This window comes from Rhinichthys klamathensis, unplaced genomic scaffold, assembly GCF_029890125.1.
Source record: "Rhinichthys klamathensis goyatoka isolate OS25496 unplaced genomic scaffold, OSU_Roscu_1.1 h1tg000548l_1, whole genome shotgun sequence".
NCBI lineage: Eukaryota > Metazoa > Chordata > Actinopteri > Cypriniformes > Leuciscidae > Rhinichthys > Rhinichthys klamathensis.
Genome location: NW_026607019.1, coordinates 134,870 through 153,058, shown reverse-complemented (window position 1 = coordinate 153,058; position 18,189 = coordinate 134,870). Strand labels below are relative to the sequence as shown.

Here is an 18,189-nt window from a genome sequence, read left to right as displayed (position 1 = left end):
CAGTCCCTGTGGGAGAACTAGAAAACGCCAATGAAAGTCACATGAAAGGACAGACTGCACCATCTGCTGGTCGCAAAACACTGGACACCATCAGCAGGTTTAGTAATTCCTGGTGTACCTTTATTGGTTCAGAAATGCAAAATCTCTGTGACAAATTTGGAGGGCATTTGGTCCATCCTGAACCTCGGCTATTGACCGACTTCACTGAAAGCCTGTCCAGTTTATTAATTTCAAGTCTTGAGGTCACAACTAAAAAAAGTAACTATTAACAAAAAAAAAGTGTAAAGAATAATAAAAATGACAATAGAAATCCCTTTGTAAACTAAAGTAAACAAAACATAGGTATTTTCAAAGTTTCATATGGCAATAAATATGGACCATAGACTTTCTATCTGTACAGAGACCATTTATCTAATCATTTAATCACTTGTATTATAAAAAATATGACTTCAGTGCAATTTCCCTGCAAGGCTCTTCACCGAAACCTTCGTCTCGTCTCGTTTACCCTCATATACAAAGAAAATCTTCCCGCTTCTTCAAATACCAGATCATTTGAAACAAACAAAAACAAAAATCTATATTCATAAAAAGGATTCACAGCCTTTCATCTTTGACACTTCAAGCAGTAAATCTGGACAGAAAAAGGCACACATCACTAGAATTTGCGCAATACTGGACACGAAATATTGGAATTACTCTCAATTTAAGTTTTCATCTTGGTCACTTAGAAATGTATTCATATCTATACTTAATGTTTTACAAGTACAAGTTTTTTTTTTTTTTTTTTTTTTTTTACATATACATATTCAAATAGATATATTAAGATTGCAATGTCAATTAAGATACAGGAAGGACAGACGTAATCGATTTACAGAAATATTTTTTCCAAGAAAAAAAGTGCATCATATTACAATCTTGAATATTGCAGAACAAACATTTACCAATAGTATTGAAAATGTTGAATATAAAAAATAAGCGCATTACAAAACAAAACAATAGTAGTATTAGCAGTAGAAAGCATTTCACCATTGTGCACAGATGCTTTTAAGTGCTATCTGGATCGCCTTCCTGGCTCTGAGGAGCACTGGCAGATCCTGAACATCCTTCTGAAAAAGAGCCACGTCCCCTGAGTGGCGCCGCTATAGGCTTTTCTGTCTCGTGCAGCTGTCTGGTGGTTTCACGTGAGGAACTCGCTCCTTCTCCCTGCGAGATCCTCTCGGCTCCTTCATCGCTGTGTGCCGCAGCTTTTATGGATGTTTCGGGACCGAAGCTGTGAGTCTTTGTGGCGGAGCTCAAGTCACCATATTGCTTTCTGACCTTTGTAGTCAGTTGCTCCCCTGTACCTTGCTGTAAAGGGGGGAGTTTGGGTAACGTCGAGCTTGTACTGGGACAAGACAGGTCAGACCGATTGGCTCCCTCATCTTGGATTTTTGTCCTGCTGTCCGCCAGAGCTCTTTGCAGAGTGGTCTCTGGAAGCGAGATCCATGAATAATCCCTCCTGGCGAGAGAAAAAGGGGAGTCCTCTTTGGGAGAGGTGGGCGAAGGGGTGGAGGATGACTGTCGTTCCAGTTTAGGGCGTGATCGGGGTCTAAGCTGCACCATTTGGATGCCCCCAATGGGAATCATGTGATAGGGCATGCGGGCTTGATCCTGGGAGTGTAAAGGAAGGTGGCTAAACATGCGGTCCACTGTCCGTGGTATCAAAGGAGGGGGAGGGAAAGGGTCGCTTGGAGAGAAGCGTAGGGATGGGTAGAGCAGGATAGGGTCTGGGGGCACACACTCCTGTAGAGTTGGTTGAGTAGCAGGCTTGTCCTGTAGGGGGAGACATGGCATTGCAATCAAACTTCCATTCTCAATGACAGTTCATTTTTACACTGCTTTCGTCATAGTTTTTGTCTTTTTATGAATATTTTGTCATGTCATATTAAGATTTACTCTAAAATGGCATCTAATTTTAGTCTACGAAAATAACTTTTTAGTGACGAGAATGTGTAAAATTAAACAAAAGATTAAAGTATTTCATATAAACATTTTGAAATCAACATTTAACATAAGTCCTTGTTGAAAACTAACCTGGCCCTTGCCAGATGAATTTCGCTCCGCCTAGCTTCACTCACATCCATCTGGAACCGATCCATTGAAATGGCGTTTCAGAAGGCTGGGCCTTATCAAAAATCCTTGCATATGATTGGATAAGCCACTTGTCTGTCATCTTTATCGACGTGCTATTTCAACCACTCACACCGAAGCCAACCCGTGACGCTGAAGAATCCGGTCGGGAGAAGGCACTGATCTATATAACATCGTTTCCACCAACAAAAGCCTTAAGAGCCGTTCTCTGATGTTCTTTTAATGAAACAATATTAGGTAGATTGGACAACACGGATGAAATCAATGTTAACAGCATCAATGTTAACGCTTGTTTCCTCGATGCGAGCCGCCATTGTTGTCTGAATCAAAACAGTCTCACGGTCGCTTCTCCACTACGTCACATCTATGAAACTCCCGCCCTGCGTCCTGATTGGCTAAACCATAAAGTTGGTTGGAGAAATAACTCTCAATGGAAGAGGTTCCAGATGGATGTGAAGCTAGGCGGAGCGAAATTCATCTGGCTAGGGCCAGGTTAGTTGAAAACGGGAACATCTGAAATAACATTATGAGTACACTATTGTGAAAGAGTAATACAATGTGGGGAATTCTTTGTTTAAAATATTCATTTTCTATGCCTTCATGTAGTGCATTGTTATGGAAAGAACGCATTTACAACATAACTTAGACATTTTGACTGGGTTGGACCAGATTCATTTATTTCTTCTTTAAAAACATTGCTAGTGCATTTTGTTTTTTTATAAGATTTTCCTCAACAATATATATTTAATTTAACAGCTTTAAAATTGTTTAATTATCATCATAACTTTCTTTTTGTTGTTGTTGACAAAATCAAAAAAACTTCTGTCAACGAACAGAACAACTCACTGACACTGCCATTGCCATTCTTAAGCTAAAGACAAACAACAACAACAACATCATATGCCTATTGGAAAAACGTGCCTCTACATACATTTTTGCACAACTCCAAAAGCATATACTACCTTTAACATATACCTTATTCAATGCAATTTGCAATACCAGTGAAAATGTACACTAGTGGCAGTAAAACACCATCTTTCATTCATTTTCACACAATTATCGATTAATAAACACTTATTTTCATACAGTTCCTTGCCCAAATACTGTATGTTATGACCTCAAACACTTTTACCATAGTGCATGATTTCTAAACTACTGCATTTTGATGTTTGCATAACATGACTTGTGAAACTTGCTCTGTATCTCAGCTGGTACTTGGGATATGGAACACTCTGGTGCGAGTCCCGTGAAACACAAGTCACAATAACAGAGCTCAAAGACTGAGCTCAAAGCTAAAATGGCATGGATGGTTTAGCAAATGCGTTTATATCTTACGTTTGCCTTTGCTAGGTAGGGTTTAGTTACGTATAGTAGGTGGTACGCTATTTTCAAGCACTGACCTTTCGTTTCCGAACTTCCACGATACGTACAACTGAACCAGCGTAATAAAATGTTGCCACATTCACGTTCATCTTTTTCTGAAAAAATTGCACTTTCATCTCAAGTTTGCCTTTGTTTGGTAGGGTTTAGTAACATGGGTAGTATAGCACATTATTTTCACACAGGTCAGAGCATTGACCTTTCATTTCCTAACTGCTGCAATAATTGAAGAGTTTGGTTCCAAAACGCAATAAATCCATTTAGATTAATTTGAGTAAAAATGTGTTTTCTTTACCAAGAAAGTAAAAAGATGAAAACCACTATTTTCTGTTTCAAACTTTCACATTGCATTTGTAGGTCATAATAACAAAAAAAATTAAATCCAGGTTTTGATTTTCAAAGATTTATTATAAAAACGGATTATTTTTTTCCCCAAAATGCAATAAATCCATGTTTTTTTATTTTATCAAAATGCAATTAATCCATTGAATCAATATATAAGTTTTTTTTTTCATATTGAAACTGTTGAAAATACACAACAACGTAAGTTTATTAGTATAATATTTTTATTAAGAACTGTAAAGAAGATTGAAAACATTTTTCCTCCTCCCGAGTGCCTCATCTTCTTAATCTCCTCACGTAAATGATTCGATTTCGATGCCTTACGTTTCTTACCCACCGCAGAAACAACCACAGGTTCATCAATGCCGTCAAAATTATTCATTTTTTGTTTGTTTGTTGATCGAAAAGTACAAAATAGATCAGAAGAACTAGGAAGCCGGGTGTATTTAAGACGCTGCCGATACTGTTTACTTTGCGTGGAATGCTGCGTTGTGATTGGTTGAGAGCGGATATATCGCATTCTGCAGAGAAGGGAGACTGGCGTTTGTCGCGGTTTGGAAAGAAAGGGAGAAAACATGACAGAATAACACGGCGGATATCGCATTTTACTTAAAATTAAACATTGACTTTTCAATACCAACCAGATGCAATACTGATTTTTGCAGTAACTAATTTTTTTTTTAAAAATGTCGTTTATAGCGTTTTGGAACCAAACTCTTCAATTACAACCAACTTAATAAAATGTGGCCACATTCACGCTCATCTGTGCTTTTAGTGCACTCACCGGAAGAATGCGCAATATAATACTATTTTGCAGAAATATCGCCACATGCAAATTTTTTTCCATGAGCCTGGATTGAAAAAAATCATGGCCTTGTTTAAAACTGTCACTTTACCCACCTTTAGACCCTCAGTAGCTGGTGAGCCAGGCTCCCAAAGGAGCCCTGCGGGTGAGCTGTGCGGTCGATGCTGGGGCTTTAGAGGCGTAAGAGAGCATAGAGCTCTGGCACTCCTGTACCGCGCAGGGGATACTGGCCGCAGAGGTGAGAGGGGCCTGAGAGGGGAGAGGGCTCTGATGGGTGACGGGCCCCTCTCTGGGGAGGGAGAGGGATGACGGCTAGGTGAGGACAGTTCAAGCCTGGGAGACAGGCTTCTAAGAGGAGAGCCCTCACTGCTAGGGGAGAAGGTCCTCGGGGAAACCTCCCAGCCCTTGCGAGAAAACAACGCCCTCTTGCTGCCTGGAGACGCAGCTCGCATGCCAGGCCAAGGCCTGTGGAGTGAAGAGTATTCCTCTTTTGCTTTAGGGTCAGAGGGCTCAGTCTGTGAGCCTTGGCCACTTTCAGAGAGGTCACCAATGGATTGACGAGTATCAGTGGAACAGGCTGAAGATGGTTCATCGTGGGAAGAGAACTCCTCTTCCTCATCCTCATCATCTTCTGCTTCAGAATCTTCAACATCAGAGAATTGGTGCCCCTCCTGGTCTTCTGAATCACACACTTGCTCCTCACTGCCCCCTGTTGGACAGAAATGGATGTGTTCATATAGCAAAGGTGTCAACACAAAAAAATAACTAGATACAAATTCAAAAATAAACTAAAGGGGAGACCGGGGCTAGTTATCACAAATTTAATCCAGTGAATATTTATAAGGGTAGATTAATTTTTTAAATGAATTTTTGTACATCACCGTTCAAAAGTTTGCCATTTGTATGATTTTTTATATTTTTTAAAAGACAAAAATACAGTAAAAATTAAGTAATATAGTGAAAATAAGTAATATGGGAGAAAAAAAAAAAAATCTTACTGACGCCCAAACTTTTGAGTGGTAATATTAAACATTTAAAAAGGCATGCGGCAACTTTTCCCAACTTGACATTTATGAAAAATTCCCTTATCCCCGAGAACACAATTCAACCCATTGGTTGAAATTCATAATTTTATAGTTGACATTTGTCTGAATGTATAGTAAATGTGGTTTTATTGTGTTCACTTGTTCATCAAACAGCTACAGAAAGTCAAAGCCCTTGTGACAACTTCCCCATGTGACAACTAGCCCCGGTCTCCTCTCATAAACTGTACATAATTATATATTATCCCCAAGGAAAGCTATATATAACACTGAAATGCAGCAGGCATCTGTTTTGAGTTGTGTTTCATTCATCAGCTACATTTAAAATCTAGTGAATGGAGTGCGGCTGACTGAAATGTCCTTGGAGCTCTTAGATGCACTAAGAATGAGAAATGTCAAGAGAGAGACAAAGTGAGAGTGAGTGAGTGAGTGTGATATATATATATATATATATATATATATATATATATATATATAGAGAGAGAGAGAGAGAGAGGGAGGCAATTTTCACTTCTGGTTTTATATAAACACGATAAACTGGAGGTCAGTCTTGCTTCTCTGTATGGCAAACTATTTTCATTGGCAAGTCTGAAAGTACATTGGAAGGTTGACATCACTTTTGCACCAATGAAGTAAAGAAGTACAGAAAAAAAAAAAAAAAACATAGCTTCAAAATACATAGATCTGGTAGAACATATTCTAGAAGAAGTCTGTCACCAAAAGGGAAAGCAATCTAAGTGTTTGAAATGTATACTGCGCTATTAACACAAGCCGTTTACATTTTTAATGTGTGAAGCATTATATGCATGTACAATTGTACACAATAAACCATGTCTGAATGTTTATAATAATTTTTCACTCATGTAATGTAAGGAATCCTTATTGAGAAACGTGGAAGATGGTTTGAATGACCAAACTGCAGTTCACACACCCACTGTCCATCAAACCACAACTCTTTTTGGCAACCCTACCTGCTTCCTCAGTCTCCAGCTCATCCACAGATGATTCGGACACACCCATCTCCAGGCATTTCTTACCGTGGGCCTTGGACTTCATGTGTTTGGTAAGGTTCCCTTCGAGGAAAAGGCATTCTCAATGACACAGAATACAAAAATGATGTACAAAAATGAATACAAGAATTTTGCGATTAAAAAGATGGCTACGGGAAAGTAGGAGTTTGAAAGAGATACATGCCTACCTTTGGTTTTAAAGGCAAAGTTGCAGTGCTTACAGACGTAGGGACGGACATCTGTATGAGTGCGAATGTGCTTTTTTAGCATGCTGGGCTTCTTGCAGCGAATCCCACATTCCCCACACACGTATTTCCCTCTTCCCCTCCCCCGAACATACACATAGTCCTCATTTGACTTATACCTGCTCAGGTGAAAGAGAGAGGCAGGCAGGCAGACAGACAGACAGACAGACAGACAGACAGACAGACAGACAGACAGAGAGGTAAATAAAAAATAATAGATAAAAGATTTAAAAGGTTAACATTCAAGGCAACAAACAATATAAAGATAGAGTCTTCACTTTGGCAGGATCCTCATGAATTTCCAAAACAATGAATCCCTCTTTATAAGAGGTATAAGAGGTATGGACTGCCAGTATATATTTTAAGCACTTGTTAGTCCACCGATGGTCTAAAATAATTCACTCTTTGGCTTAAACTAGGTGTTTTTTGATGGCAAGACTATTTCAATTGAGGTCGGAGAGCTAAAATATGGCTATATTTAAAAATCCATAAACTCCATATTAAGCATTTACTGTAGGTCTCTAACAGTTTACACAATAAACAATGTACTGCACATAAGATTTCAGTTGTATTTATTTGAAACAAAGGACATTGTTATTTATTCTAAAACAATCAGGAATTAATAAAACATACCTATCAAAAGTAAATTAGGCTAGAACCAGAGACAGAGAGAAGAGAGATAAAAAGAACTGTTACATTGAGACTAAGTATGCCATTAATTTGGGTTATTAATCTTAATAATAATAATAATATATCATTTTATTTTGTTACAGTGTTTGTCTTGTTGCTAGGCTGCTTTTTATGTTGTTTTGGACTATTCTTCTAGAGGAAACATAAACCTAATCTAAGATAATAAAATGATGTGAAATTAGGATTTAGGTTTATATATTTATTTATTTGGTATAAGCAGCCATTTAATAAGCTGTAAACTGTAAAGCCAGTCAGTTAGTATTGCAAAATAAACCCCTTTTAGGTGATATAAGACGAATGCTCCTAATCACCAAATATACTTGATGTATACTATATTTAAAAATTAAAAATAAATTATTATCATTTATTTGTAACATTTAAATGTAAAATTTATAATAAATATATAAAAACAAAGTATTACAAATATATATATATATATATATATATATATATATATATAAAAATAATTTTAAATATTATACAATTTATTTTTATTTTGTCAAATATTATAAATAAATATAAGTATACACATTTTAACATTGCAGTCAGAGAGAACATATTAAGGTAAAATTGCATTACTGACTGATAGAGTATGAATCCTCATCTGCTTTATGAGCCTGATAGCAGCAGGATGGGATGTGTTTGGGTAGACAGCATATGGATTGTGAAAAATGTCTGTAGGCTTTCATGAAAAAATTTAAAAATGGATGGGGTGGAGAGGAAACCACTCGCTAAACATCGGTTTCTAGGTAAAAAAAAAAAAAAAAAAAAAAATCCAATACACTCCATTTTATAGGACCCAGCCTTCATTCAGGATACAGCAAATGCAATCAGAGTGACACCATTAAAGTCGTTTAATATACGAACACACCTATCGACTATTTTTAGAAAGGTATCTTTGAAAGGGGGCTGGTGACTACAGAAAACCTGATGCCTTTGATTGTCCTTCAGTAGCATTGTGTTCTACTAATGAGAAAGAAAGCAAACAACAAATACTGTTATGAGAGGTGCAAAGACAAAAGGGTGCTGAAGGATGTGAAAAGTTTTGGAGACAAAATGGAGTGTGTGTGTGAGACAGAGTGCAGAGTCTGATGTGATTAGGGAGAGCGTGGGTGTGCAAGGCGGAAGAACCGTATGAGCAAAATAAAGGCAGTGAGAGAGACAAAGGAAGCAAGGATAAAAATGCAGGCTGTGGTGAGTTGTTGCCGCAGTTTAAGCACTCAACCACATTGAGAGCCCCGCATAAGCAGATGAATGCAAGAGACCCAGCTAATGAATCCAAAGCTTTTGATGTTTACAGGTCAGCTCTCCTGTTTATTATCTATTCATCCATCAATCAGTGGTCCTTTCATTTTTATACTTAAAATGATATTGAAATCATGTACTACAATCTAAGGCTGCACGATTGTGACAAAAATCATTGTTGATTATATCCCTCGATAATGTACTCATGACTATTAATGTTTATTAACAGAATTTACATTAACATTAATTTCATGTGGTATTTTGATGATCTCATCCAATATACATCAAATGAAGTTATCACTGCAAGTTTTCACTTTGATGTTGCAATTCAGCACAAGTACATGAACTCACAAAACTCACCGGTATCATAAAAAAGCTGTCTATACATTGCAAAATCTCTCTTATTTACACTATCTGACATCTTTGAAATCTGAAATAATTACAAATCACCTACAATGCTTTACACTAGAAACACTACTTAACATTTTAAAAAAATTTTTTAAATGTAAACAACAATTTCGATTAGTTATTCTAGTCATTCAAGGTAAAAATCTTGTTTTACTCTTTAACTGTGCTATGCAGATATAGTTGGTACAACACTAATGAGCACCCGACTTCAAAAATCAATCTGCAGAGCTACTAAGTTATCAGCACTCTTTCTCTCTATACACTCCATCCAAATTCATACCTTTGAGCAAGGTGTGAATTCAGCAGACAACTGAACAAGGCAGGATAAATGAAATCCCTAATGGTTCGTAGTCTCACCTGTACTACCATGTCTTTGTCTCTCACACAGCAAACAACAAACAGAAAAGCTCCAGCTGAGAGGCAACTGTGCTATAATTGGCACTAACAAAAATGCAATTTCATGGCGAGGAAGATCATGAACAAACTGCACTATTAGTACTCTTTAACATGAGATATTTATATATTATTATATATATATATTTAACATATTTTCACTGTAGGGTGGAAACCTATATATTTCCTATATAACCTATATCCATATTTCGTTTTTTTCATTGATCACCCAAATATTTAACCAATGAAAAAGTATTAAAAAGAGGTATTAAAACTGTAAATTAAACCTCATAACTCCACCCAGCCTCTATCGTGAATTAAGTGCCGCACTAGGTCAAATATTTTCAAATAGTGCACTTCCAATAACAAGCTATTTCTTCCCGTATAAGCATGAGTGTAGGATGACAAAATTATTCATTGTTATCTATGTAATATGTTATTGCTGGTAGTTCACAATGTAGCTTAACTACATTTAACTCTTAACTACTGTATCTTAACTGGACAGCTACAGTTGCAAAATAACTCATAAGAATTTACTCACCCGCCTTCAAAAATGCAAATACGATTTCGAGCTGCCTCACTTTGTGTCGAGGCAGCGGGCACGTCATCAGCACTCTTCTTATCCTTTTCCCCTCTTTCATTTGGTGGTTCCTCTTTTACTTTGACGGGTGTGTTGGGTGGAGAGGCACATACCTACACTCCAGACAGACAGGCTAATTTACCAACACTGTAGTACATCAACACACCACCACAAAACACATGCTAGATCCCAAAATGCATGCACTTTCAAACTTTCAATATAATTTTTTGTATATAATTGTATCACTGAGATTTTTTTTTATATGTTGAAATGAAAAATTACAGTGATGTTTACCTCTGACGCATTGGTTGTTTTGCTGTCAGTAGGAACCAGCTTGTCAGCCATTGGTGTTGGAGCTGTAGCCATAGTGTATGTCTCAGCACTATGTTTCTGTTTGGAGCGCAGCAGAGAAAGTAATATTTTGGTGGACAAGCCAGGTATATTAGGGTTATGCATGCTTACACTCCATGAGGAATAGACAGAAGTTGAATTTCTATGTGTAGATGGGGTGGGCTTTGTGTAATTCAGATAGCACCAGCTGACGGATGTAGTTGTATGCAAACTGGGGTAAGAGGGTTCCACAGATCTTTCAGGACTTGTTACCCTTGGAGTGTACCGTTGTCCTGCCTCTTTCCTTCCCTCCTCCTTTAAGTTTTCAGTTTTCTGTTGGGTTAAGTCCTGCTTGCTAAACTTTTCAGTTTCTATTACTTCTCTTGGATCGTTGTCCCTCCATGCTGTTTCCATAGTTAGCCTCTGCTTATTTTTTCCCTGACACACCTCCTGAGATTCCTTGTCACATTTTTTATAATCATCTTCATTGTCATCCTCTTCTTTCTCCTCCTCCTCTTTCACCCGTTTTTGGTGCCGCTGTGCCTCTAAACTGAGTTCTAGACTACCTGCAGGTGACAGCATTCGCTTACTTCCTCCAGCAATGAGCTGCCCAGAGCAGTCATCAGATGAAGTTCCTGCTCCATGCTCAGGAGGCAGCGGCAAGGGAATATAGTTTTTGGGGATAGGTGAGGGCAGCCTAAGGTAAGATCTCTGAAGCTTGTCTTCCTCTAGCTTACCCATGACGACCATAGCTGTGCAGCAGACTGGACGTTGCGTTGTGGCTAAAATTTGTGAGATGGTTGTATACATGGCACTAGCATAGGTGGGAATTTGAGTCTGTAAGCGCACAGGCACAACAAGAGAGACCACTGGCACAAGCTGTTGAAGGCAAGGAGCAATCAAAGGATGGGGACAGTGGTGAATGGCTAGCTGCTGTTGTGAATGACCGGGACTATGCAAGGAGGAAGGTGATGACCTAGACTCCCTGAAAAGAGGCCCTGAGGGGACCTGAATAGTCAGACCACCTGGCATGGGAAAGCAAACATCCTGAGCAACATCACTTGATTGTAGTGGGAAAAAAGGTGTGAGTGGCTGAAGGGGTAGTCCAAGATGTTCTACGTACTCTATGGGTCTTGGATGTAGCAGAGGTGCCTCACTGTGAAGGAAAGCTTGCTGAAACATCTGGGTGGAAACAACCGCAGAAATTGCTGTAGTGACTGGGAGGAATCTTGTGAGCTGACTTGGGGAACAAAAATCAGGGTTTGCTTGTAGGGGGAAAACGGCTGGTGGGAGGGCAAGAGGAGATTGAAAGAGCTGCAAGGTCTTCCCAATATGCTCCGAGCTAAACCTAGAGGTCCTGCCTCCCATTCTATGCTCTGCGATTGTGAATGGAGGATGGATTGGGTAGGACTGGCAAACAGCTGAGACACCAGGTTTAGTAGATGGCTCCTCCTGGTCAGGCTCACCAAGGGTTCCGTGCTTCACCAAGAGACATTTCCTTCTCTCCTTCCAAGTAGCAGAAGTACGCTCTAGAGAGAGGGAGCCATAGTCAAATGACTTACTTCTTGTTTCTTCTGCATGTGCAGGGTGTGAAGGACTTGCAGATGCTTGTTCAGATGTTGAACGGCGCATCTCTCTGTGAGAGTGATGGTGCTGATGGAGACTTGATGGAACGGTCAGCATGTGAGACCCTTGGGAGCTCCAGGTACCACTTTGCATCTCAGAGTCTGGCCTTCCTGATTCCTCAAAGGATGCAGATCGACTGGAGGCATGGGCAACATTGCTCTCTTGGCTTGGGCTATGTGGCAAGGATACTGACTCAAAGCTAGATTCTCCTGATGATTGGGTTGCCTCGGCCAAACGGAGGCGCTTCTTCTTTGGCGGTAGCTTCTCTGCAGGGAGCTGAGACAGACTTTGGCTACGCTGAGGCCACTGGAATTCCTCCACCTTCTCTGGTTCTTTTAAGATGTACGTGTTCACTGGATGAGAGACTGTCTCTGTATCTGGCTCCTCTGTAACCAGAATTTCGGGCACTTGAATGTTGGGTTGACGGATTAACCGTGATGTGAAGGTTGGTTTTGGCTCCTGTGATGGCTCATGCTCTGGCTCTGCTTCCTGATTTGCCATTGAGATGTTTTCCTGTTTTTCAAAGGATCTGGTATGCTGGATAACAGAAATTTCTTTCCATTGACTCCTCCGTTCTAGTTCACTCTGTGAAAGACCACAAGGTGCGCCCTGATTATCAATACTGCCTAGCATCAATGGAGGCTGGGAACTGAATGACACAGCTGTTGGACCTGGACTGGGAGGGTCTTCCTCAAGACTTTCCTCTTTTTTTTTCCTCTTGCGCACAGCCATGGCCATGGCTTTGAACTTGTAGCTCATAACCTGTGGCTGATTTTCAATAAAAGAACTGCCTTCCTTACACAGGCCGTGTGGAGATTTACTCATAAATGCTAATCTGTGTTCTGCGTAAGAGTCATGCTTCTTCAGGCGAGCATCAGACATTTCACTCTCATAAAGGTGGAATTCCTTCTCTTGCCGTTTTCCTGATTCTGTTTCTTTCAAACTAGAAGAAGGATCTGCATTGTCCATAATGAGGTCCACCCCAACTGCCACCTCAATAGCAGGTTGCCGTCGTAACATTCGTTGATGTGACCCAATCCTCATTTCAGCTGCTATGGCCTGCTGATCATCAAAAGAATGACTGAGATGAAAGTTGTGTGAAGGTGTATCTGAAGTATTACCCGAAGATGGCATTGATTGACTCCTATAGAGAAGAGCACTGGAGCTCTGACCAGCCAAAGTTTCTGTTTGAGCCAAGTATGAGCCAGGTAATTCACCAGCAAAACTACCAGGAATAAGTTGAACAGCAGAGCCACAAGAGCCTGGGGCATCCGCTTTAACACAGGGTTCTTTGGGTGAAGAGAACTTGACTGACTCAATGCTACTTCTTCTGGAGATCGAGGAACGTCTTGGTTTGACACTATCAATTTCACTTGTATCCACCACAGCTTCATTTATAGTGATTAGCTTGGTTATATGCTCAATGACTTGTGTCTTAGGAACAGGGAAAGGGATTGATTTTTCCTGTTGACCTGAAGATGACGATAATTGCAGTTGTTGATGTGGAATTCTTTGTTGTTGTCCTAGTCGTCCATACTTTCCTAAAATTATCTCAGCATATGTTTTAGCACTGGCATTTGGCGGGCTCACTTGGGAAAGCTCAGCACTCCCAGAACTGGAAAAATAGCCAGATTCTGTGCTCCCCTTACTACCAGGACCCAGTGAGGATTGGGTTTCATCTGAAGATGTTCTGGGAGCTCGCTTCCTCTCGCTTAGCCTCATTGCTAGCCTTTGCTTGACTGCCTGTGAATCCTCAGTTTGGGGACCCTCTTCTATGAATGACAATTCCACTTTACAACTTTTTTTCAGAGTTGGCCTACCATGTGAGGTAGATGGTTGGTGTTGCCCTGTCTCATCCTCAGAACCTGTACTCTCTCCTTCTGTACCCTCTTCTTGATCATCTCCCAATGCTCCACCTTCTGGCTCAATAAAACTGGTCTCTTCACGACTCGAGGCCATGCCTGCTTTTATTCGATGCGCATGAGATTTGCGGTGTTTATACAGGTTGCTTTTGGTTTTGAAGGAGAAGCCACATGGAACACATGGATAGGGTCTCTCTCCTGTGTGGGATCGGATGTGTTTTTGGAGGACGCTAGGCTTTGCACAAGGACGGCCGCAGTATGTGCACACATATTTCCCTGGTTTTTGGGGTTTGCGTTCTCGTCTACATGGGGTGCCTTGCTGTACTTCAACACTAGGCAGAGATTGAGTTTGATGAACATTATGAATCTGGGGAGATGGTTCTTCCAGGGCAGTACAGCTGCTTTGTGAAGGACCAGGTACTTCTGAAAGCTGCCAAGATAACCCACTCGCCTGTGACTGATGCTGCTTCTTCTGCCTTTGGAGCATTTCAAAGCGTTTTGGCTGCCTGTGTTGAAGGCGGCCATGTGATCCATGGACAGATTGCGAGGTAGCTTGTTGCTGTAAATGAGGCAGCTGTGCTGCTAACAGAGACTCTGACAGTGGCTGCTGCTGCCCACCAGACCGCTCCACATCGGTCGACTGCTTTTCCTCTGCCTCCATAGGATGTGGGGAGGAGGCCTCAAGGATGCTATGGGAATGCTACTTTGAGCAACAATCTGATGAACATCATTGCATCAATACTCTTCCGATAGGAAAAAGTCTTTACACTCGCTTTAGGGGGCTAATTGTATTATGCCATAATTAATGTAAGATGTAAGATTCAGGATAGTGTCTTAACTGACAAAGGCATAATTAAGCAGTGTCAGTATGCAGCCGCCATAAATGTGAGTGCTGGTTGTGTGCTAAATGTCTCCTCTCCTGTTCACAAACAGCCTTGGTGAAATTCATCATTATGTGTCTTTTGGGCTGATGCCTGGCAATGGGGCTTGACAAAGAATGTCTCAAGATGCTTTTGAGGCACTTTCTCTGCTGACATGTGAATAATTATTCAAGACCTATTTGTCTCCCGTCTTCAGCTTGTCACATGTTAGAACTTCACTAGCCCTGCAGAGGCACAGAAACATAAAAGAAGTGGTTAGTTGTTACAATAAACAGTATTGAGTAAGCTACTGTATACGAAAATGCTTAGCTACCAACTACTGCTACTCATTTTTAAACTATTTCTGAAAAGAGGGATTAATTTATCCATATATCCATATTCCTGATTCTAAACTTCTACGGAAAGAATACTGGAGACATACTTTACAATATTCAAATGGACAATAAAACAAGCTCCTTAATTGATGATAAAAGCTTTGGAAGTAAAAATCTACATGATTTTATAATAACAACATTCCTACCCTTACCACCTTGCTGTCACAAAATCATTCAGAATTCTACTGAAATGTTAAAAACACAAAATTCAAACAACACCAATGAAAAACACTAAATTCTGAGCTCTGAGATTGATAGTCACTCTGAACAAAGCAAAGCTCTAACTGTAAAGTGATCCAAGCTGATGTAGAGCCAGTGGTTTCATAAGATCATAAATGATCTCATAAGCATAAACAAGGAAATTGCTAAATTTCATTTACCTATAGTTAGGGGTGGAACGCTACACAGACGTCACGGTTCGGTTCATACCTTGGTTCAGACATCACGGTTCGGTACGATTTCGGTACAATGGAGGGAAAAGCAAAACAAAAATGCAGAAGGCATTGTATTTTTTAAATAAGTTTTATTTATAAAGGCATAGGCACTGACAATAGTTTTATAAAATTAGTTTATTAATTAAATTAATAAAAAGACAAAAAGACCTTGCGATATGTTTGGTAATTGTACCTGAATTAATTTAAAATTATTTTGCTATATTTCAGATCAATATATTTGTTTTCCTTCATTTTAATTAACATTATTAATTGACAATGTAACATTATTCTCATCTGAATTATAAATAATTGATTTCTGTATAAAATAATACTGCCATTAAAAACACTTTTTCTTTTTTTAATCAATGTAGTAGAATGTGTAAGATTAGTGCTCCGACTCCGAGGACAAGAAATGAAAACCAATGCAATATGATGAATGTCCAAAAGATGGGACCCGACCCTAACCTGACTCCGCCAGATGGATTTGCTCCGCATATCCATCTGGAAACCTTCCGTTGAAGTAGTTTTGGTAAGGGGCGAAAATACTGGTTAGCTGATTGGCCTATGTTGGTGATAGACGGGCCAAATCAACCAATCAGATCAACGAAGCATATGACGTACTAACAGAGCGTATCTTTTCCTCTGAGAAAAGCCTCCAGAGCAGTGTTTTGCTCTTCTTTCAGTGAAGAAATTCTCTGTAATTCCGATAAAACTTGCTCGATAGCCACGCTGATGCTAGTTTCATCCGCTGAAGCCGACATGTTCTTTAGACTGAACTGACGCGCTTCTCGTTGCGTCACACCTCAACCCGCCTCAAAGCCAACGCTGATTGGACGTTCGTTTGGTGAACTGCTCCCAAATTTTCTTTAACGGAAAGTATCCAGACTGATCTGCGAGTGAAACCTTGAAAGCTCGCGAGATCAGGATGGTCTCACGAGGCTAACCCGACCCACAGACTGTTTTGAAATGGAGTTGGATAAATATGTTTTGCTTTTAAAACTGTGTGTGTGTTTGTGATTTTGGTTGGGTGACAGTTGTAGGTTACAGTTTGACAAGAGTTTACAGTGTGACAAAAGCACAATGTGTTTTATTGCGAGTGTACACAAATATAAGTAAACACTTTGCAGGTTTAATGATCTGTTTGAACAAAATGACGGAGTATGTTTTTTATGTTTCCACTGTTCGATCGCGCCTGTGCCTCTCTCTCTCTCGCTCACACACACACACACACACACAGAGTTCGATCGCAACCGCGCCTCTCTCTCTCTCTCTTTCTTTCTCTCTCTCTCTTTCTCTTTCTCTCTCTCGCACGCACACACACACACACACACACACTCCAGCATTGCAATCTTGACATCGCAGCCTGTTCATTGAGCGGTCACACCAAACGTGAATAGAGCGTCAAATTCGCGTCTAGTTCGACGCTAGTCCAAAGCGAATAGGACGCGCGTATAAAGCCAACGTTTGAAGTGAACGCGCGTTCAGAGCTAAGCCGATGGTACAGATTATGTGTCCCTAAAGAACCCGCGTATCAAACAGTAGTTCCGCATTACATTAATTAATTTGCACGCGAGTTTTATTTATTTTTATACCGTGTATTCTCCGTGTAAATTCGTGCACCGAACCGTGACGCCCGTACCGTTTCGGTTCAATACGAATACATGTTTCCACCCCTACCTAGGCCTATTGTATCTCTCTTTTAAACTTCCAAGCTGTTCCTTGCACACACAATATGATACTGGACATCTAACCGTAGCTTTGTAAAAAGCAGTTGTGGCAAGTTGTTGTCATCCTTTCAGCAAAAACAAAAACAGGAATGAATAATAAAAAAAACATTCTCTTGTATGATTTCTGTACATATACAAAATAAGCTTCTAAGCTATGATAAGACATCAGAGGTGCTAGGGAGGGACCATCTCTTAAGTGTACTTCATAATGAACACTGGGCTTAAATTGGTCTAATTCCTTGAGAGACAAAACACTTGAGCCTTTAATCTATTAACATGATGTCTTGAAATGCACTCATAAATAGCATTGATGTTTATGCCAGAGGGAGTTCAATTAGCAAATTAGACCATATTTTAGGCTACATTTTGAGATCGAAAACAAATCCATAAACAGTAGTTTGTCTAGTTTATTTTTTAACATTTTGCGATTTCTTAGCACAAGAATTATTTTTCAGAAAATATGGTCATTATTTTTTTGAATAATTCAGCGTTTGAGTTTCTGATTAAACTGGCAAATATATTTGTCTAAATTAGTATTTGAGTCGTGTTCTTTTCCAGATAAAATATCTTCAAGTTTATCCCATCATTTAAAAAATTTAGTGAGATTTAAGCTTTAATGAGAGAAAAAAAACAACGATTCAATATATATGTATATTAGTAGTTTACACAATTTTACATCCAGTA

General features: G+C 39.6%; 1 protein-coding gene across 1 annotated transcript; it reads right to left on the bottom strand.

Annotated features, from left to right (window-relative positions):
• Positions 1–98: 98 nt before the first annotated feature.
• On the bottom strand, positions 99–15,194 carry LOC130073497 (transcription factor HIVEP3). Its single transcript, XM_056238947.1, has 6 exons — positions 10,566–15,194; positions 10,233–10,384; positions 6,899–7,074; positions 6,672–6,773; positions 4,753–5,366; positions 99–1,812 (listed from the first exon to the last, which is right to left on the bottom strand). Exons 1-6 carry the CDS (start codon positions 14,748–14,750, stop codon positions 1,045–1,047), a joined length of 5,997 nt encoding a protein of 1,998 aa, XP_056094922.1. The 5' UTR covers positions 14,751–15,194; the 3' UTR covers positions 99–1,044.
• Positions 15,195–18,189: the final 2,995 nt, after the last annotated feature.